The sequence below is a fragment of the Coenobita brevimanus genome, chromosome 40 (assembly GCF_032717465.1).
Source record: "Coenobita brevimanus isolate Jiangsu-jjx chromosome 40, ASM3271746v2, whole genome shotgun sequence".
Lineage (NCBI taxonomy): Eukaryota > Metazoa > Arthropoda > Malacostraca > Decapoda > Coenobitidae > Coenobita > Coenobita brevimanus.
In genome coordinates, this window is record NC_136993.1 from 12,663,074 (window position 1) to 12,686,466 (window position 23,393).

The 23,393-nt window shown below is 40.1% G+C and overlaps 2 protein-coding genes across 2 annotated transcripts in view; both read left to right on the forward strand.

The window, feature by feature from the left end:
* The window catches only part of LOC145397230 (uncharacterized), a 91,831-nt gene extending 71,452 nt beyond the window's left edge, over window positions 1-20,379 (forward strand). The window contains exons 6-8 of the mRNA XM_080270426.1: window positions 5,359-5,516; window positions 9,548-9,699; window positions 20,358-20,379. Of these exons, the coding sequence (XP_080126552.1) occupies window positions 5,359-5,516; window positions 9,548-9,699; window positions 20,358-20,379 (332 nt within the window). The remainder of the gene's footprint in view (window positions 1-5,358; window positions 5,517-9,547; window positions 9,700-20,357) is intronic.
* The window catches only part of LOC145396958 (putative glutamate receptor), a 289,079-nt gene that overhangs the window by 189,781 nt on the left and 75,905 nt on the right, over window positions 1-23,393 (forward strand). The window lies entirely within an intron of this gene.

The following is a 23,393-nucleotide window of genomic DNA, read 5'->3' on the forward strand; positions in this document are numbered from 1 at the left end:
CTACTAGACAACCTAAGCCACTTGGTAGAGATACATTGGTTGTATCGTCCCCATTTCGGTGGGGATAGGCCGGTCCTGCAGTGGATACTCAAATGGCTAATGATGATGATGAAGATATATATGCATATATTGTTGAGAAGCAGGATTTGCCAGTTAGGTAGTGCTAGAGTATCACCGACGGTTCTCAAATTTTTCCGCTGTGTCAGAGTTGCCAGTTAGCCTCCTATTTGTGAGTGGAGTTATTCTGTAAAGTCATGCATTACATGTTATGCTCTTCTATTCTATGTTTTAAATATGTTATTGTTTGTTTAATTATGTAATTTCATCTCAGTTTGTATGCTAAAGCATTTAGAGTGTTATGCACTATAAGAAAACTCTGGCATGTTTTGGATATCTTTGATTTGGCAACTGTGGTAGCTAAAGTATACTTGAAGATTCGAGTCTAATGCAAGATTTTATAAGCATGGGGAAGGGACTAGAGGTTTGTCAGTTCGGTTTGAGTTTAAATCATTGTCAGTTTAGTGTCAGTGCGGTTTGTGAAGATTGTATGGCTCCGGTACTTGTGATATCAGTGATGTGAAGTTGGCAAGCATTATGTGTAATTGTTTGGAATATAAAGACAACGAACGTGAGAAGCCTGTATACATTCAACGCCTGTGCTGCTCTGTGTTGTTATACACTGAAAGGCTGCCTCTAGGAAGAACAACTCACTGGGCAACGTCCTTCCTACACTGAACTACTGCTCTTCAAGCCTGTGGCAGTGTGGGACGAGGAGGTAACAATATACAGTATATATATATATATATATATATATATATATATATATATATATATATATATATATATATATATATATATACGGAGATACAGTTAGGTCTTGCTTTCTCGTGTTATTAACTAGAATCTTTGGAAATCTTGTTCACCTAACACAGGAACATATTGCCAGTAATATTAATCTTTTCAAATAAATACATACAAGGAGATCTTAAATACTCATGGTCATTTGTGACTTTTTCCTTGCCAGTTAAAATTAGTCCTTAGATGGAGGGAATAGTCCACAGTCTTCGGCCCCCCCCCCCACCAAACAGGGATATCCATTCTGGGTGAGGTATACTTAGCGTATCACAAGGATAGAGATTAGTTCTGAAGGAGTTATTATCTCCAAAAGTATCCCTGTGTGTGTGTGTGTGTGTGGGAGGGGGGGGGGTCTGTAGACTATTCCCGCCATCCCAGGTTTAATTTCAATAGGTAATAAGGGACTCACAATGTGTATGAAAATTTAAGATCTCCTTATATGTACTTGTCTGAAGAGCAAATACTGCTGTGTTCCTAAGCACCACGAATAATACCACTGGCTATTTTTTAGTATGGTAGTATTATTGAGCGACAGATATAAATTACTATGTTTTTTAAATTATTAATGTGCAGGCGCTAACCTTAACGTTATTCATTCACTGATATTACCGTGTGGAGACAACGTCACTTCGGAAAAAAAAAAGGGAGTTGGGAGGGCAGGATACCTAGCCAGTCTTCCTTTAACTCATTGGTCAATCCCTCGATTTATAATTTGACCCACCATGGTCGGACCATTGGCAACTTTATTTCTCTATTCATTTACAATTACCATAAAGTTGGTTGCATGGCTTAAAGTCACTTAAACTGGTTGGAAGTTAGTCACATGACCTTCGATATACCCACAACCTGAGCGATGGCGAATTCCCAAACGAAGCTATTGTCACCTAGAAATACTTAACGGTTAAAGATATATTCATCCATTTTGTATTTTCTTTTTCTATTAAACAATAAATAAGTAATTAATCATTTACATGATTGTGACACAACGAACTCTCTCTTCTTACATGTAGCGTATGAAGCTAAAAACTACAACTCACTCCTATTTTTAGTAGATCTGCAGCACTCCTGCCTTTCCACCTTGAAACTGTGAGTAATCAAACTATAATAATCAGTGAATGCACTTCAGCTAGTTGCTGGGTTTCACTGTGATGAAAAACTCATTTTTGAGGCAGATTTGGGCTGTTACATCATCAATATCTCATGAGATTTCCCTCCGAAAATAATATAAATAAATTTATTCAAATGGTGCCATTGTTCAGAAATGTTTCTATAAACTTACACTGCCCATAACTGATTACTGCTCTCCTGTCTGGCTCTGTGCTCCTGATTCTAACGTGGGGCTTTTAGGTCATTTTTAATCAGCTTTGTGTATGTATATATATATATATATATATATATATATATATATATATATATATATATTTTTTTTCCCACTCTTCCTCACAAGACATTTTTCTTAATGCCCACTCTCATTTGCATACTACACTTCCACCACTTTTTCATCTAGTATATATGACCAAATATTTATTATGCATGAATACTCAGACACTTTCTTATATTATGTATATATAATAAATACCAATACTGTACTTTATTCTGTCAATCACCAGACCCTGAAATACTTTACCTTATGATATTGAGGGCACAGAGAGTGTTCTGGATTTATTAACTGAAGTTAATGTATTTTTATTAGTTAATAATATAGTTTTTGGCTATTTATGCACCTCAGGGAGCTTTTTTGTGGTATATAGTCCGCTTAACCCCTTAACCGCGGTGCATCACTTTCGTGACGCTTGGGAGCAAGGGATCATACCGCAGGGCGTCACTTTTGTGATTCTGTGTTATTTTGAATTCAACCAGGCTTTCAAGTGGTGGCTTGTATAATCTATCAGTACTGCCAATGTCCAACACTAGTCAGCACTCCTAATCTCATCTGTACTCCCATCCATTGTTGACAATTAGCCATTTCTCCCCGTTCTTGACTCCCCTCCCTACCTCCCCTCCATTACCCTCTCCTCTCACTTGCCTGGCCATGCTACGCTAAGTAAATCTTCCCTGGAATTTTCCACTGATTTCATCCATTGAAATAAGCCCTATGCCCTATTCTTATACCAAATAATATATACATAAAAGAAATAAGGTACGTGATAGTGCCATACACCTGGAATTGGCTAATTATCACTTGACAGCACCTCACATGCACTTGTTCGCTAATTTTTGCTGTTTATTTCCCTTTGAAATATGCCGTATAATCTATTCTCGTGATAAAAATATATATAAGAAAGGAAGGGAGAAGCCTAAGTGATATTTACATTCACCTGGAACTAAGTGATATTTACATTCACCTGGAACTACCTAATTATTGCAGGCCACCACACTGTATTCTATGCTAAGTAAATCTTCCCTGGAATTTTCCACTGATTTCATCCATCGAAATAAGCCCTATGCCCTATTCTTATACCAAATAATATATACAAAAAAGAAATAAGGTAAGTGATAGTGCCATACACCTGGAACTGGCTAATTATCACCTGACAACACCTCATGTGCACTCGTTCGCTAATTTTCATTGTTTGTTTCCCCTTGAAATATGCCGTATAATCTATTCTCATAATAAAAATATATATAAAGAGGGAAGGGAGAAGCCTAAGTAATATTTACATTCACCTGGAACTACCTAATTTATTATGTATTGTCTAGATTTCCTGCCAATCATTTCATAGCTATATATTAGCAACTCTCTCAAGGCTGATGTTGGCAGTATTGCTCTCTCCCTAGGCAGTAGGCAGGCCACCAGTATCAGTTTACTGTCGTCTTTCAAAGTGAAAGTACGTCGGATTCGCGCCTGCTAATTTCTGCCGCTTTTTAGCCCCATGCAAAGGGCCCTGTGACCTCTACCCCCTACTAAACCTCGTGTGGAAAGAGGTAAAGGGCTGACAAATGATAGAGAGTGACTACGATCTTCCTGGTGAGTAAAACAGTGCAAGTGGAAATGTAAATAATCTGTAAATAATGTGTAAACAGCAAGTGAAAGCAATGAATGTAAATATAAGTGAACAGTGGAAAATAGTTTTATAAGTTACTGCAAGTGACAGTGCCTAACACAGAGTAAATAAAATAGAAATGTAAATAATGTAAATAAAATAAAGAACGTAAATAGAAATGTAAATGAGTAGTATTATATTAATACAAGTAATTATACTAGGAGTAATGAAAGTGAAAGTTTCACTCTAGCATGTATGAATACTATGAGTTATGAGAGTGAAGGTGAAAGTGACATTCACTCTCAACGCTAGTATACAGGACGAGAAAGTGAATGCTACGTATTTTACTGAAAGAGAAATTGAATGCCTACAGTGACAATAAACTACTATTACTGAAGGAAACTTATGGATAGACTGTAGATATATATAAGCGTTATATAGTAATAGAAATATAAACTGTGAGTGTTTTTATGAATAATAAATGACAGAACACCAGCAGCGAACGATCGGAAGTGGGAAGGTCATATACACACTCGTAATTTTCATTGCTTTCACAGTGTTTTTTTTGGGGGGTATGGATTCCAAACTATTTGAGAATCATAGAATTGTGTTTCTAGTGATAAGATAAGGCTGTGGTAATCATATTACGGCTTGTCGGGAAGTGTAAAGTGGAGACTTCGTTACCCAACTTCAGAGGTCTCCAAAAGTCCTACGGTACTCGAAGAAGGCTCAACAAACACCCCAGGAAAAAGCTGAAGGTATGTGCCATAAGCATATGTGATTTTAATATTCTAGGACTAATAACTGACTTTTGGCAAATATTTTTAGAGAGTCTGTCGGAGCGCGAATATGCCCGCGGGAGCCGCAAGTCCAAGCAAAACAAGCCCGCGGTTAAGGAGTTAAGAGTCTCTTCAGTGAGGCTCACACTAAGTGAAGACTAGCACTACTACTATAACTACTACCAATAAATAATAATAATAATAATAATAATAATAATAATAGTAATAATAATAATAATAACCGCAATAAAATTATTAATAATAAAAATAATAAAGATAATAATAATAAGAAGAAGAAGAAGAAGAAGAACAATAATAATAATAATAGAATAATAATAATAATTCATCCATCCATCCATCATCCAATCCCATGTCGCCTCAAAGAGAAGCGCAGGAACCCGAGGCTAGGCAAGTTGGTCCTGACATTTGAGAGTGACCAGCCTCACTCAACCCTGAGTGGCATTAAGTGAGCATAAAACCCCAATAATAATAATAATAATAATAATAATAATAGTAATAATAATAATAATGACAATAATAATAATAATAATAATAATAATAATAATAATAATAACCTTTTTCTGCAAATATCGAACATTAATTTTCAGTCAAAACTTACAAGTACAAAGAACACACACACACACACACACACACACACTGAATAACTAATTACGAATCAATTTTGTATTCATATAATATTGCCTTGCTTGAGTGTGCAGTACATATGGCCTATGTTGTAGGGGAGGTTTGGGGTGAGCTGCTGCCCAATGGATCCTGGAATGGCATTATTGGCATGCTTGGAAGTGGCGCCGCCGATTTTGGCATTGCCAACATCTTCATCACTAGCCTGTGGGGTCGCAGAGATCATCAGCATTTTAGTGCACCTTTCCACCAAAGTGTGAGTAACCATCATGTATTGGCTTAATTACTGTTCTTTATTACTCTATTCTCGTAAAAACTTTTTCACTTGTAGGTTCAGTTGCGGACATAAAATATGAATTACTTCATAACGATAAGTACGGATAACGATTAATGATACTGATATTTTTAACTGGGTGATGCAGACTTTAAAGCCAAGCAAACTTTAAAATAAAGTTTCGAAACAGCTCGGGTTTAAAGCTTAATTACAATATTGTCCATAACATTACAAGTAATACATCTCTGTCTTTTTGGAATCATACATTAACAGTTACTGATTTTCTGGTGAAATGCGAATTACATCATTATACTGTGTTATTTTTAAATTCTACAGCTGTAGATACATGGACGACATAGAATGTTATACAATAAAACATCAGGTGTGCAATGTCGTGGAAAAAAATGATGTAGGATATTGAAATATGATGAACTGCCCAGCATTATTTGTGATCATGAACAATGTTTATACTCAGATTGCATGTATGTATCTCCAAGTATGAGATAGTGAAAGGGGGTCCATAATTTACCAAGCTTGCACCATGTAATAGACTATAGCACCAGTCGAGCAGGGCAGTACTCCCAAGATGGATGGAAGGCTGATGACAGGGAGAACTGGAGCTCCCGTTTCATCAGCCCTCGGGACTATGTGCTGACCATCGCCCTTTGCTGAACATTTTCAGTGTTACAATGACACAAAGAGTAGGCCAGCATGCTCTCCAGTACAAGTTTCTCTAACTGTCACCACAAAACTGCATGCACATTACAGACTGCATTTCCGTACCAAATTAAAAAAAGAAAAATGGTGATAATAACCAAGCTTCGGAGTCCCCGGGGGGAGGGGCATAAATGCCCCCACCATCCTCCCCTCTCTGGTGACGGCTCAACGACGTGCCTGGAACAACTGTCTGACTCCCTGCTTCTTCATTTCTGCAACATTCGCAGCCTTTCCTCCAGCTTTCTCTCTGTAATGTTGAGCACCACCTCTGCTCCTCTAAATCTCACCTTCTCTTCTTAACTGAGACTCAGCTGTCTGAGGCAACTGATATGAAACCCTTTTCTTCATCCTCCTACTTTCTCTATACTCATTTCAAAGCCAAAGGTGGCTATTGTGTATATGTATGCAATGACTTATCTTGCTATTGTATTCCTAAACTTGATTCTTCTGAATTCTCTACTGTCTGGCTTCGGCCATACATATTTGTGCTGTTTACATACATATTTGTGCTGTTTACTTATCCCCTAATTCAACTGACTATGAAAAATTCTTCGACTATCTTACTTCTACAATAGAACACATCCTATCCATTTCTCCTTCCTCTGAAATCTTCATTCTAGGAGATTTCAATGTTCACCACCACCTTTGGCTCTACTCTCCTTTCACTGATCCGCCTGGTGAACAAGCCTACATCTTTTCGATCCCTAATGACCTAGTGCGGCTTGTACAGCACCCTACCCATATCCCTGACCACCTTGGAGAGAGATCCAACATACTTGACCTTTTCCTTACAACTTATCCTTCTGCTGACTCTGTTAATTTTACCTGTCCGTCGGGCCCCTCCAATCACAAAATTAATTACCTTATTACTACCTTAACCTGTCCTATTGCTCCAGTACCGCCTGTGGACTCTCCAAAGAAACGTCAGTCGTGGTACTTTGGATCTGCTGATTGGGAGGCCCTCAGGCAGTACTTCTTTGATTGTCCCTGGAATGATTATTGCTCCCATGGCTGGGAGCCATCTGAGTGTGCCTTGCACATTATGGAGGTTATTCACTCAGGCATGGAAGCAAACATTCCCTTCCCATATTCTTTGACTAATGCAAGAAAACTTTGGTTTGATCACGCTTGTTCTAATGCTGTCCAAAACAAGGAGAGGGCCTGTAAAAGGTACCAGAGCCAACCGATCCCTGAATCACTTCTTTTTTATGTTGCTGCCTGGAATAGTGGTAAGTCTGTTCTTCACGCTGCTAAAAATAATTTAATCTGTATTAAATGCTTTCAACTCTCCAAATCAGCTTCTTCCCGCTCCTTCTGGGACCTTGCCAAAAACCTTTTTAACAACTTTACTCCATCATCCTTTCCTCCTCTTTTGTACTCTGATGGCTCTGTAGCTATTTCTTCTATTGATAAAGCAGATCTCTTCACTCAGACTTTCTCCTCCATTTCCACCTTAGATGATTCATGTGCTGTTCCTCCATCACTTCCCCTCTCTGACATCCTCATGGCTAACATTAAAATGTCTTCAGCTAATGTATTTTCTGCCATTACAGGCCTCAAGACTAACAAGACATATGGGCCTGATGGAGTCCCTCCTGTTGTCCTGAAGAACTTTGCTTCTGTGCTTACACCCTGCCTTGGTAAACTCTTTTGTCTTTGTCTGTCAACTTAAACCTTTCCTTCTTGCTGGAAGTTTGCTCTCATTAAGCCAGTCTCAAAGAAGGGTGACCATACCCAACCCTCTAACTATTGCCCAACTGCTTTAACATCCTGTGTCTCAAACGTTTTCGAGTCTATTCTTGACAGAAAAATTTTAAAGCATCTTTCCTATCATAACCTTCTTTCTGATCATCAGTATGGGTTCCATCAGGGACGCTCCAGTGGCGATCTTACATACCTTTCAGACTAATGGTCATCCTCCTTTCGGGACTTTGGCGAAAGCTTTGCCATTGCACTTGACATCTCAAAGGCCTTTGATCGAGTCTGATATAAATCTTTAATTTCCAAACTGTCCTCTCACACTTTCTATCCTTCTATCTGTGTCTTCATCTATAGCTTCCTTTCTGGTCGTTGTATAACTGCTGTTGTAGACGGCCTTCGTTCTTCTCCTAGATCTACTAATAGTGGAGTTCTGTCAGGGTTCTGTCCTATCACCAACTCTCTTCCTTTTATTCATCAATTACCTTCTAAGCTGTACATCTAACCCTATCCACTCAAACGCTGATAATTCCACCCTTCACCTTTCCATTCATTTCTTGCAACGACCATCTCAGCAGTTACTTCAGCAAACAATGGGCGAGGCTTTGGCATACGTAATGTCTGACTTGCTCGTATCTCTGACTTGGGTACAAATAACCTTGTTTTTAATGCATCAAGACTCAGTTCTTACACCTATCAACCCAGAAAAAACTTCCAAAGGAGTACCCACTAATGTTTACTAATATCCAGCTTAATCCTACATCATCCTTGAACATGCTTGAGGTTTCATTCTCTCAGGCCTTATCTTGGAAGGATCATGTTACTTCTCTTGTAAAATCTGTTTCCAAGAGATTGGGTGTGCTAAGCAGACTCCATACCTTCTTTACCCCTGCACAGTTGTTGACTTTATACAAGGGTTTTGCTCGCCCCTGTGTAGAGTACAACTCTCATCATGGGGAGGCTCCCCGCATACAGCTCTTCTCAACAGGATGGAGTCAAAGGATTTTCGTCTTATACTGGCTCCCTTCAATCTCTGTCTCTTCGTCACACTGTTGCATCTTTATCTCTTTTCTATCGCTACTTCAATGGTCACTGCTCCATTGAACTGTCTTCTTGCATCCCTCCACCTCTACGACAGGCGCATAGCACCCACCTAGCAACAGACTCTCATCCCATTTCTGTCCAACACTCTAATGCAAGAGGTAACCGTTACTCCCGGTCCTTTATATATGCAACAGGTCAGCTTTGGAACTGTCTCCCTCTGTCTGTATTTCCTATTTCCTATGATCTCCAGTCTTTCAAATGCAGAGTGTCTAGGCTACTCGAAATGAACAGATCTTCAATTTGGCTCTCTTTTGTGTGTGTGTGTTTTTTTTTTTCTCGGGAGAAACGGTTTGCAGGCTATTGGTCTTTGGTTCCTCCTTCCTTGATTTAAAAAAAAAATAATAATTTTGAAAAAGTTTAAGACAGGTAATGGTATCAGCTGTGCAGAATCAGAGAATATGTGCCCAAGAAATCACTGTGAACGTGATAGATCTGAATGAAAGAGTCTGCACGGGTCAAGCTGATAATATAATGATGTCATGTGCGTTATGTAGGTGAACTGTGTCATCATGAGGGTGCCACCACCAGTGCCTCGATGGCAGGCACCCTTGTGGCCCTTCAGAGACGACGCATGGCAGGCTTTCGTGGTGGGATTCGTGCTCAGTGGGCCACTTCTCTATTCCTTGGCTCAAGGCTCAGCTCGAAGGTTTGTATAATCTCGCAGCTTACAACATAGTTACCTATGACCGACTTTTGTAGAGTTCTTGATGTTGCTAAACAATTATTTATTTTAAGGTGTTTGTATACCCTTAAGTTCGAAAAAAAAATTTCTTCAAACCTGAATCACGCGAAGAAAGGATTAATATAATGAAGATAATTGGGAACATTGTTTACGGAGGTGAGGAGCCTATACGTGGTAGTGCTGTGCACCGTGGATGGAATGAAGCGCTGCAGAATTTACGCGGAAGCCAAACGTCCTTATATTTTCCTACACCTGACTGTGATGAAGTGGCCTGGTCCGATCTTGGTGAGGCACTTCTATCGCAAGAGGATGCTGGTTCAATACACTGTGTATATTCTGCATTGTACCTTACTGGACGGAATCCCAAAAGCAATTGCGTACTTGCAGTTGATGGACTTGCTCGGCCAGACAGACTGGTATTATGTAAGAACAACAATTATTTACAGAAAGATGCTCTAAAATGTCACTCCATCCTTCAGTACGATGACTAACTAAAAAGTACTCAGGAGCTGAAAAAGCAGGATAAGTTAAGCTGGAAACTGATATCGTGATGTCCATGTATTCATATATATGCCTAGAGTCATGTAGAAAAATGTTCGAACTTTAGTTCTTATAATATAACTTGGCGAAGAGTTGCATCCATTTGCAGATTACTTCCGGTAACACAAATGCAAAATAAGACAAGACTGCGGTTCTTCAGCCTTGCATTTCCATTTCTTTGCAATTATCACTATTCAGTTGATAATCTCCTGCTACAGCTCAACATTCAGAATAGAGGGATGGTACGTTTATGGTTAGTTAAAGTGAACTGAATTTAATATTCTTGGACACCAGTGGGTCTTGATGAAGATCCCATGTAGTCTGCAGCAGCAAGATGTTCAGTATATATATATATATATATATATATATATATATATATATATATATATATATATATATATATATATATATATATATATATATATATATATGTGTGTGTGTGTGTGTGAGGGACGGGGATCAGTGTGTTTTTATTACCAGGAGCTTAATATATTCAGGGGTACTCATTTGAGCCAAGTTTGGCAAGAACGAATACTCACAGAGTGCAACACTTGCACATTAGCATCGCCTTAAGACTTAACCTTTGATGCAGTCCAGTTTCCTTGGCGTTTGGCGTTTGGCTGACTACTTTCAAAACCGAATAATTTCATCCTTTGCCGTCGATCCATCTTCCATATTTGATGCATTTGGATCAAAAGTGTATAAACTGACCTTGCCCTCTGACCTTTAACTTTAGTCAATTCTTTTGATAAAACAATCGCTTCATTCTGGGCTGAACGGAAATCCTTCCACCATGATTGGTCAAAATACAATAAAAACTTTTTGAGTTTAAGTGCATATCCTTTATTTTTCCTTTGGCCATAACGTCGCTTGTTTTCAGAAATGAATTACATCACCCTTTCCTGTACCACAACGCATCCACGAAGCTTAGACCTTGTTTACTCATCATTTTCGGCCAAAAATGCCAAAATATTAATCACCTGACCTGTAATAGTAAAGGTCCTAAGTTAATACGTGAGCCTTGGAGTCATTTAGTTCAGTTGTTTTCCATGCTCTTGCTAAGACAGACAGACAAACTGAACCAAATGCAAAACACTCCTGAGCTTTCGAACACGGGTTTAATAACACCGATCTTCAGAAATGCGAGATTTTCAATGTTATGCATCCTTTAGTTTGCTCTGAATATGGTGGCTACTCTCATATTTTCAAAGAGAGACATTTTTTAGAATTTGCTAGCGTTCCATTTTAGCACTGTAAGACATATGCAGCTTTAGCAAAGTTATATATATATATGCACCTCGAAGTTGCTTTCTCATTCATATCGTATGTCATCATACCTTCTACGTACTGACGAATGCGTAAAAGTTTACAAAGATTTAAATTACTTATTTTGTGCGCAGGCTAAACTCTGAAAGCACTGTTGCTGGTATATTACAGGACACCATTTGAGAGCAATATCCTGACTGAAATAGTCATTTTGGAGGGAAAACAACACTGATATGACAACTAATAAACAGCAGTCTTAGCTTACTCATGCGTAACAGTACTGTACCTTATTTCCACTCCATCCAACAAATATCTGGCAATCCCGTATTATATCCATTTATATGTTTTTGTGTAGAAAAATTTTCTAGTACTGAGGTGGAGAAAGAAAACTACACTTGAGTCATCGCTCATGCAGGAAGACGATTCCTGTTGCCTTCCTCTTCTCAGCAATGTAGCTCCCATGCCACACTGCTAGGCTCGCTTTGTAATGATGAAATACAACCTCCTTCACGCATAGCGTTTTCTAAAGTCATTCAGTTATTACCTCCACTCCAACTAACACAATAAGCTCTGGTCATGTCTCTGAGAGAAGCAAAGCAGTAATAAAACTGTTTTCCTTCAAGTACAGAGTTTTGGGAATACTATCACCATTTATTCCTAATATTTATGCAATACTGCTTGCAAGATATTTTTCACTTGGTGCTTTAGATGGTTACTGTAGCAGAAGGAAACGTTTTCCTGGACGTTTTTATTATAAAATTCTTATAACATTAATTTCGTACAGTATTTTTAGTTTCTTTGTAACCTATTATTACAGGATTACTCAAAAGTTCTCAGAGGGAGGAACACAGGAAGGAGTCCTCAGAGAGTGCAACACTTGCATCTCCCAACTAGACTAAGAGCCGAACATTCATTTTCACTTGTAATCCTTACTATCGGCTGCTAGCTCTCAGAATCGAATAGATTACATCCGTCTTGCATCACCCTTAACTGATCCAGTAAGTTTGATTAAAATCGAGTATTTTTTACAGGTGAACAGAGAAAAGAAAAACAACATAAAAACTAGAAAGCACTGAGAGAGCGCATACCTCCGCCTATGCCACTGCTATTATAAAGCATCCGGATCCGGATTCCCCCCCCCCAATTTAATCATTCATTCAAGGTCCATGGCCCACGTTTCCACAAATTTTCATTGAGATTCATTAAGAACGTTTGGAGGTATTGTGCGGGATACTCCGGATCCGGATCCGCCCCCAAATTTAATCAATTCTTTCTTGGTCCATGGCCACAGTTCCACAAAATGTTATTGAAATTCATTGGGAACTTTTAGAGATATTGTGCGGGATACTCCGAATCCGGATCCGGATCTGGCACAAAATTTAATCATTACTTCCTTTGCCCATGGCTCACCGTTCCACAAAATTTCAGCACAGTTCATTTATAATTTTTTTAGCAATCACGCAAACAGACAGAGAAATAGACAAACAAACCAACGGAGGGTAAAACATAACCTCCTTGACGGAGGCAACAGGGAAAAATACATATGCCAGACAACAGGTGTCTTCTTTAAAAGAAAATCTTTAACAGTTGGACCTAAGCTTCTGTGGGTTCAAGTTTGAGAGAAAACTACTCTGGGGAGGGGAATGCCAAAGAGATGCGATTTGAAGAATAGTGGAATTCTGGTTGCCAGAAGTCGTGAAGTAAGATGGTGTGAGGGTCACTTTATACAACCCTGAGAAGAACCAAAGCCGTTTCCAAATGGCGAGTACGATGGCAAGAGGCGGGAGAAGGTGTCCTGAAAAAGCCAACGGCATGGAATTTGGTACTAATATCTGAGGGCAAGCAGGACTGTCAGAGCTTAGTAAGAAGCTTTGAGAAGGCAGGAAAGAAATCTGACACCGGGACAGAATGGAAAGGCATATGCAATAGATATCACGGCAGCATGAACGGTTAGTGCGTCAGCTGTCTCACTGACTAAGATACCAACATGACTTGGCACTCACCAGAACTTGACAGACTACAGCTTCACTGACAACTGGAATAGCTATTCTAAAATCCAAAGGACAATAAGGTGAGACGTGAGGCCGAACGCAAGAAGAGAGAGTCTTTAAACTAAATAAATTATTTACAAGGATAGTGTTAAGCCTATACAGTACCCAGCAATACATGAATTTCAGTTGTTAAAATGAATGCCAAAAGGGACAGACTATAGAATAAGAGCGATCGGAGAAAGATATTGAAATCGTGTACCCTAGATGTCTTAGAACTGTCAATGTATAAATGAACAGCAGAAAAGTGTTCATGAAAATGAGAATAAAAGAACAAACAGAGAGTAGCAGATGAAGCAAAGGGTTTTGAACAAGGCACAGTGGAGGAACAAACTGCTGGACGTGGCAAAAGCCAATGAGGAAAGATGGCTAGATAGGACAAAAGAAAACTGTTGACTTTAATCAGAAAAGAAGAGAGAAGAAACTGAATACGAGGAGAATAAGGACTGGAGTGGGGCTGAAATGAGAAATAATCTGCAATGGAGGGAGGTAACCAGAGGACTGATTAGCCAGGAAATTGATGAAGCCAGGTATAATGATGGAGGGATAAAAGTGCCTGCAGATCATACAAGAAGGGACCCCTGACTTCTCATAAGAGGATTTCAGTAGGAGATAAAAAAAAACACACAAGAGCTAACTGGACACCAAAGTGATGGACGGAATCCAGTTGATACAAATTATTAGTGGATGCAGAGGAGTAATCCAATATACAAGGTGTAATCCAAAATTTCTGGACTAATGCTATTTAAAACTGAAAACTCACCATAGCCTCTGCTGGCCACCATCACCCTTGCCCTTGTGCATTGATACTCTGGTTCCATCGCTTCTCCTATTGCAAGAACGCTCCCTGAAGACCTTTTTGACGAGTACTGAGCACCAACTGCGATTCCTTCTGGATGTCCTCAATGATATCGGACTAGTAAGGAGGGTGGGGGTCGAAAGTCATGATGTTCTTGGCGAAAAACTGCTGGGTGTTGAGCGCACAGTGGGTTGGGGAATTGTCATGGTGAAACCAGTTGTTGTCCCGCCAAAGGTTGGGACGTTGTTTTCTCACATCTTCATGCAGTCACTATAAAGCATCGCAGTAGAAGTTGGAATTGACAGTTTGGCCAGCTGGGAAAAATTCTTTGTGTATAATCCCTATGATGTCACAGAAAACAATCATCAAGTTCTTGACATTGCTTTTCACCTGTCTGGCCGATGTTCGACTGGCCTTGAACTACGCATACCACTGAAACCAGTGTCCAACCAAGAGATTGCCCACCAAACACTTGTTGAATCATTGCCAGGGTTTCCTTTGCATTTTTCCTGAGATTTTCACAAAATTCGATGCAAAATGGCTGTTTCACTTTTATATTCATCTCGAAAATCGCCTGACGACACATGCATGACGGCAAACAAACAAACATCATTAATCCTTACGTCCATCTAGCTTCACGCCGCATGGCACTCTGACTCACAGTGCATTTAGTACTGTCACCTAGAGGAGCATCGCATTCGTACAAGTAATTTATGATAATCGTGGATGGTCCCACGATTTGCACTTCAAGAAACATGGGCCAAGGGGTGGAGTAGGTTGATGCATTGGAGGACAACGACCATTAAAGTGGAGATATGTGCATTCCACGTCAAATGATAATCAGACATGAGGCCAAGGAATGTAACTATAAATCGAAAAGGAAGCAATGTAATGTAAAGAATGAAAGATGGTTGAGGGAAATGGCAAAGGCGAGTCGAAGTGATCGCACATAACGTAAAGGGGGGTTCAGGAAATCATGAGTCTTTGCCCAATGTGAGGCTTTTGTAACTGCTGACTGCATAAGATGCTGCAGTGTTATCATATGAGAACCAGCAGCAAGGATTGTAAATTCCTCAATGTATATAGAGGAATGTATTACGGTAATGATGGGGAAGAGACAATGCCGTTAATAGCAATTAGAAATAGTGTTATAGAAAGAACACAGATTGTGGAATGCCTTCAGACTGTGGAGAGGAAGTAGATAGTGAATCACCTACTATACAAGGATATGAAATTTTGTATTGGCTAAAAAGTTTTTGTTGAAATACCCTGATTACCAACAACACCATATCACAGGTTTCTTAAGATCAAAGAACACAGAAAAGACGGGGTCCCTTCTCCCCTTGGGGCTAAGATACGAATAAATGTATGTTTGGATAAGTGAAATGGGATTGTGTCGTCCTGTCTCGGCTACTTCCCTTTCTTTGGAGGAAGCAGCCTAGGTATATAGATAGATTCTTGGAAAGTGTAAGTATTCATACACACATTTGAATGCTTATCTCTTTCATTCATTCTGATCCTACTAATAGCAGGGTAAATTTGGCAGTGATGGGATCATTTTTATGGCTTTGCGTTGGACGCTCGTGAGCCTGTCTTCGTCCATAATTAGATTCAGGTACCATTGCTGGGCACAGTACTCTAAATGTAGTCTGACTAATGACATATAAAGCTTAGATTTTACATTATGCGTTTTATTATCAAAGTCCTCTGAGATGAAGCCAAACATTGTCTGCCTTGTTAGTGGTTGCCATAAACCTCTTTTTTGTTTTAGATCGTTACTGATAATAACTCTAAATCCTTCATGCCATTCACTTCCATGAGTTGGGTATTGAGTTTCCGAGTCTGATAGTCATTATTATTATTTTTTTCGTTAAAGTACATTACCTAACATTTATATTCATTAATAATCACCAGCTATTTTCTAGTCCAATTCATTAACTTATCCAGGTCATCTTCCATAGATTCACAGTCTGCTTTTGTAATTACTCTGTCTCCACTGTTCGTGTCATATGCTGCAGTTGATTCCTTAGAAGAGAGTCATAAAAAAAAAACAAAAAAAACATGAAAAGAACTGGGCCTAGAATTGATCACTGTGGAACTCCGCTTGTTACTTCTAACCAGTCTGCTGATTTACCAGTTAATACTACACGCTACTTGCTATTCATTAACCGGTCAGGAATTGCTAGAGGCCTCAGCTTTCGGTCTTACTAGTAGTCTTAAATGGTGGACCTTATCATACGCCCTGTGGAAGTCAGGGTATGCGACATCCAACGGTATTTTTGTGCCCCAGTTACCATATGTGACTGTAAAGAAAAAAATCATAAGTCATGAACTATTATTACGAAAGCATCCTGATTGTGTGTTGTAACATTATGCTTGTTAAGGAATAAGGTAAATTTATGGTAAAAATTTTATTCCTAAACTTTGCATAATACTGACACTAGGCATTTGGGTGGCAATATGAGGTGAGTTTTTATCACCTTTTAAAAGATAGGTAATATATTAGCAAGTTTCCATTAATTAGATACTCTGCAGTCATTAAATGGTTTACTTAACATTATTTATGAGAAAAGCTAACTCACCTTCATGCAGAATGTGAAGAGACATCTGATCTGGGCCAGTTGATACATTTGGGTCAATTTTTTGAAGATTATTTTAACACACACTGTCCGGTCACATCGTAAATTGATAACTTATCGTTATATGCTGCTGAGAAAACCGACTGAGGGATGAAAATGTTTAAGCTATTTTCATTTGTGGACACACTGTGCAAGGAGTCGTTCAGTGTTGTTGCTACTGTTTGGTTATCATGGACGAGATCGCCTTCCGAGTGACTAGGAGAAATTTTCGCCTTGTAGTCTCGTTTTGCTTTTCCGAGGAAAAAAAAATCATAAATTGGTGCTGCAGTTTTAAAAAATTCGGTACTGTTACCATAATATCCTGTAGGTTTATAATTTTGTATGTTTTTCTCTTGCAATCATTGATTTCATCAATATTCTTAAACATCTAGGCTGATTTATTTGGGTGATTATATTAGGGGGGTCATTTTTGGTATATTTTTTAGTTCGATAGACATTAATCCATGAACATTTTCCACATTTCTTAAACGTTATCCACTTGTAGTAACAGAATCGAGTTGTTGTTGGCATATTATCGATATTACTTATTTTTAAGCTAAGGAATTAAGAGGCTATTTGTGCTGGCCTTACAGTTTATGTTACATTCAAGTCTGGCGGTTATATGATTGCTATTATTAAAATATTCCCAGTCACACATATTTATTAGGTCACTGTTGCTAGGGCAAGGTCGAGTATTTTATCACCACGTGTTTGGGGGAGGTGATATGATCAGTAGAAAGGCAGCCTGCAGTCCTAATGGTCCCAGTTGCGAATCCCAGCTGATACCCCGGCTAATATCAGTGCACCAGTCCTGTATGATACAGCCCTAGCATGTATTCAATATGGACAGTGGGTGTTAGTGCTGAAGTGGTGACATGTGGAGATATAAGAGGACTACTGGGCAATGAGAACTACTGGGACTTGGGGTTAGGCTCTGAAGCCTTTGCCCAGAGTTGGACACGTAAAAAAAAAAATAAAAAAAAAAAAAACTGCCTGATCGAAAAATGCATCATCTGCCAATTCTAACATATGTCCCCTTCTTTGAGTGGACATGAATTTTCCAGTCAATATTTGGATTATTAAAGTCTCCTAAAATAATGAAGTCCTAGTATTCTGTGACTGGCTGTGTTTTGCTGTATGATTATTTGTCGTTTTCCTCTCTTAACTTGGGCTGTCTGTAGATTAAACCGAAGAGAATAGGTTTATTACTCTAAAGTTTCCGACGTACAAAGAAATGTATGTTTCAACATCAGATTTTCTTATCTGTACTGAATTCAGGTGAATTTTAGTATATATATTAAAACTTGCCCGTCAGAGTTGTAAAGTCGCGATCTTCAAATATTTTATAGTTTTGCACCGATACTTCTCAAGTACGGTGTTTTTCTCGAGGGTTAACCATGATTCTGTTTATGCAGAAGTTTTGGGTGGTTGCAAAAGTAATTAATTCATCTCGCTTTGAAATAATCCTGACTCGGTAGAGAGGCGGCCTGCAGTCCTAATGGACCCAGGATCGAATCCCGGCTGGGGCAGGGAACAGTTTCAGGATCTGAATTTCCTAAAAGCAGACTTTCCTGATCTACCAGAAGACCCGCCGACATGTCGTAAAAATACCCCCGCTAATACCAATACACCAGTCCTGTATGAGACAGCCCTAGCATGTATTCAATATGGACGGTGGGTGTTAGCGCCGAAGTAGTGACATGTGGAGGTGTAGGACTACTGGGCCTTGGGATAGGTGACTGCCTCCAAGAAATAGGCCCTGAGCCTTTTCCCAGAGTCGGACACGTAAAAAAAAAAAAGTACATAACAATCATAGTAAGGCTGGATATGGTAGGGTTGTGAGACACTAAACTCAGCCCTTTTTAACTGTTCAAATCCTTTCTCATGACGACGCTCCTAGCAGCCACTGATATAACACTGCCACCCGCCTCACAAATACCATAATTGTCTACCTGCACCCGAGGTGAGGTCAGTCTCACCTGATTCTCCTGGCGGTCTGATCTCACATGTCTTACCGTACCACCATTCGTCTCAGGGACTGAATTGTTAACGGCTACTTCATTAACTGTTCCTCTTTCCACCTATCTATTACTACCTAAATCATTCCCATCACTGCCATCTACAACCCTACCTAACCCACCTGTACCTACCGTATTGAGGTGAAGGCCGCCTCTACCATATAAATTTCTGTCATGATTAAAAATTGTACCAAACATCAAGAACAACACACCTTCCATTCTACACAGATCTTCAAGCCTGTTATTGACGCTTGTCTTTCTATTGAGGATTACAGAACCAAAGTTCGTTCTTGTTAACAAACCACAGACAACTGTGCCTTAAGCTATAAAATTAGTCCCTACCACTCTAACATAGACCAAGTCCTCTGAGGTGTTGTTGACTAAGTCATCAACTCACTCTTATGACCTGAATCCTGCACAAAGAAAAGCAAAAATGCCTCCCCCTAGAACATTTAGTTCACAGCTCCTTCTCCTGATGCTTAATCAACGCTAGGCCCGAGGACAAGAAGGGCCAATGTCAAAATATGGCCCTTCTGAGATAAGCCCACTAGGAAACTGGCATTTCACGTTTCTATTAGTGCTATAACGGCCAAAGTTTGTGGCGCGATAGGGAAGCCACACCAGCACTCGGTTCTGAGCCAAAGTCAATGATCAGTCTGAAATCTTTGTGCTAGAACGGCCAATGTCCTGATTGGCCCTTTTTGTATTACGCAACTTAAGAGATAGTAAGTGTCAGTGAAAGGCCAGTGTCAACACTGGCCTTTCTTGCATGATGTGATGTTGACAGGACACGTAAGAATATGTAGTTTATTTCAGTAATATTTATGATGAGTTTGTTGATCAACTTATTATCTCATTATCGATAGCATTAGCTATACTAGTAGTAACATGCAAGATACAAATACGTTGTCTAACCACAGCAATGCGCTGCAAGTTGTAACATTTATGAACTCACCACCCACAACGTGCCTGGTATCTCATACAACAATAGTCTGCAAGCTACAACTTGTTTAAGCATGTCAACTACAGCTCCCTGGTAGTTCCTGGCTTCTGCCTCCAGTTTCCTCGAAATCGTGTTAGTAGCTGGATGTTCTGCTCCGAAGGATTTTGTCGACATTTACTTCATTGGATAGCCTCGTCAGGTTGGTGAAGTATTAATATTTTTTTACACTGAATGTGCACGAAACTTGCTAATGTTTACGAAACCATTTCTGTTTATAAAAGCAGATAGTTATTTGCTTGGTGAAATATTATAATTAGTGTGTGCGTGTGTGTGTGTGTGTATACCTAGATGTATTAGGCTAATTATTTATATTGTTCTTTTATCCTACAGAGAAGGCTACAGTAAGCAGTGATGGCAGCGAATGAATTCATAAACCAGCAAGATTATGAAAAGGAGGAGACTGATACAGTTGATAAGGACTACAAACCGTCTTCAAGTGATTCTGATGAAGAGGAGGGATCACTCTCAGGTAATACCTAATAAGGTAATGAGGTTGCAAGTATTATGGATGATAATCCACAAAACCGAATCTTTATGTCTGATAATACCCTTGAAAATGAACTTCATTCTTTACATATTAGACTTTAAAAAGCTGATTGACTGTCGTATTATACTATTTTTTTTTTTCAATTTGTCTTGCAGTAAGTGATGTGCCTGCAGCAGGCAAACGTCTGAGTAAGAAATGTACAGCACAGCCGTCACTATGGAAGAAAAATATTCGTAAAAACAAGAAGGCGAGAGGGGAAGCGTATATTTCCACTACTGGAAAATCTGTTGAAGGGCAACCTATGAAAAGCCCTTGTAGAGAAGGCTGTAGCAAAAGGTGCGGTGAGAAATTTACAGAAGAGGAACGAAGGAAGATATACCAGGAATACCGAAAGGCAACACCAGAAGCACAAAATCAAACCCTTTGTGGTTTGATTCGAGAAGAAGTTAAGAAAACACAGAGGTTACGGCAAAAGGATGAGAGAGCTAGCAGAAGAAAATTTACAAGGCGTTACTTTCTTCAGCAAGCAGTACCTGAAAACGAGGTGTGCCAATGTTTCTATCTACGTTTGGCATTACACTTAAAAGAGCTAGAATAGTGTCAGAAAAGAAGCGACAGTCAACAGCTGGGATTCTACCACCAGATGGAAGAGGGAGGCATGGAAAACAGAAGGTGTCACCTGAAGCACTTAATACTATTAAGGATCATATACGTAAATTTACAGCCTATAAAAGTCATTACACAAGGGAAACCTCAGAGCGGAAATATTTAAATCCTAATCTTACCATAGCTCAGGGACTTTGATGCATGGTCGTGAGGAGCGTAGACGTGTTTTCTGTTGCGCTCTTCTCTAGTTTCCAGGGCTGCCTCACCGGCATTAGTTTTTTTTTTTTTCACCCTTCTGGTGACGTTAGGCTAGTTAGTTTCTAACTTTCCTCCCCTCCCTGTTAGTCTTGAACAGTAGGTGTCTGTTCAAATAAACTGAGTTTACCTTTGCTTATCGCCCACGGAGGGTCCCCCCCACTGATCGCTCTGGGGCGTGAAGAAACACGGTCGGGCCTCCCTGGAGTGGTTTGAGAGGGCAACCTCAGACTTAGGTGTGTGGTCCCCGGTTGTTTGTCCCTTGCTTGTTTTCTCTCCTTCTTCCCACTTCCCCCGCTAGGGGGGAGTGGTACTATGGAGGACGCCCCTACTGCCTCCCCCCCCCTCAGGGGGGGAGGTAGTCCTGACCGACCCCCGACTTCTACACGGACTGACAACCCCCAGACAGAACGGCCCCAGACTCGTTTGCCCCGTGATGGTCCTGTAAATAATGCGGAATATGTGATCATCACTGCTCTAGGTTCCACTCCCTTGAGCAGTCTCAATCCCTTCATGATCAAGAAGGTTATTGATGGCTGTGCTGGGGAGGTGGAACAAGTCAAAAAACTTGGGAACGGAGACCTCCTCATAAAAACTTGTACCTCATCTCAAATTAAGGACTTGTTGAAGCTGCGCAAGTTTCATTGCTATGATGTCGAAATCAAGATCCCAACATCCATGAATTCCTGCAAGGGGGTTATCACTTGCAGGGATCTCATGGTGATGAGTGAGGAAGAGATCATAGATGAACTCGCTCAGCAAGATGTCATTGATGCTAAATTCATAACTCGCTACTCGGAAGGTGTCAGGACAAAGACAGCGACCATTGTTTTGACATTCGGTAAAGTATCACTTCCTAGCAATGTAAAAATTGGTTACGAAATTGTTCATGTGCAGCCATACATTTCCAACCCTTTCCGTTGTTTGAAATGCCAGTTATATGGGCATGGTGCCAAGACTTGTTGGGCTTCCCAGCCAGTGTGTGGCAAGTGTGCAAGCCAAGGTCATGAGGCGGAACATTGCACATCTGAGACGGTCTGTTGCTTCCACTGCAAGGGCGCTCACTCCACTTCCTCTAGGGATTGTCCCAAGTGGAAGGAGGAGAAGGAGGTCTGCACAGTGAAGGCAACGGAGGGCATTTCCTACTACGAAGCTAGGAAAAAGGTGAAGGAGTTGCATGCAACTCCCACGCCAAATAGGTCCTATGCTTCGGCGGTAATGTCCCGTCCTGTGATGTGCTCTGTAGAGACGCAGACTGATCCTGTCCTTCTCCCTACTGCCACTCACAGTACATCTCCATCTCGACCTCCTGTCCGCTCCAACTCTCTCACTGACATCCCTAAGGTTTCAACCTATTCTCAGGCTGCTGCTGCCTCTCCATCAGTACGGCCTAAAGCGAAACCCGACAAGTCTAGTAAAAGTAACATGACCACCCTCACAAAACAGTCTCGTCCTCACGTTCTTCCAGTTCCCACCCCAGCGAGGGAGAGGAAGGTTAGCTCTTCCTCGGGGGGGTCAGGGAACCTCGTAATTGATGATAATATGGAGGTTTCCGTGAACAAGCACCGGGATAGGTCCCCCGGTAGTCAGGCGGGCAACAAAGCACACTGGCCCCCGACGAAAATCTTAAACCGTCGCTTTCACTGTATTACAGTGGAATTGTAGAGGTATTGGGAATAAGTTACAAGATATAGCAATCTTGCTTTCTATACACAGGCCAGATGTTATTTGTTTACAGGAGACACGCCTGGAGGATCATCCTGATCCTCCATAGTTCAAACACTACCACTCGTATAGAAGATATGAAGGTCACGGAGTAGCCATTTACACACACAAATCACACCCACAAACGGAAGTGATTCTAAATTCTACTCTGGAAGCTGTCGCGTGCAGAGTAAAATTTAATAACACGTATCTGTCTATTTGCTCTCTCTATTGTCCTCCACATGGCCCCATTGATAGTGATGCTTTAAATTCACTAGTTGAACATCTACCTGGGAATAAGTTAGTGTTGGGCG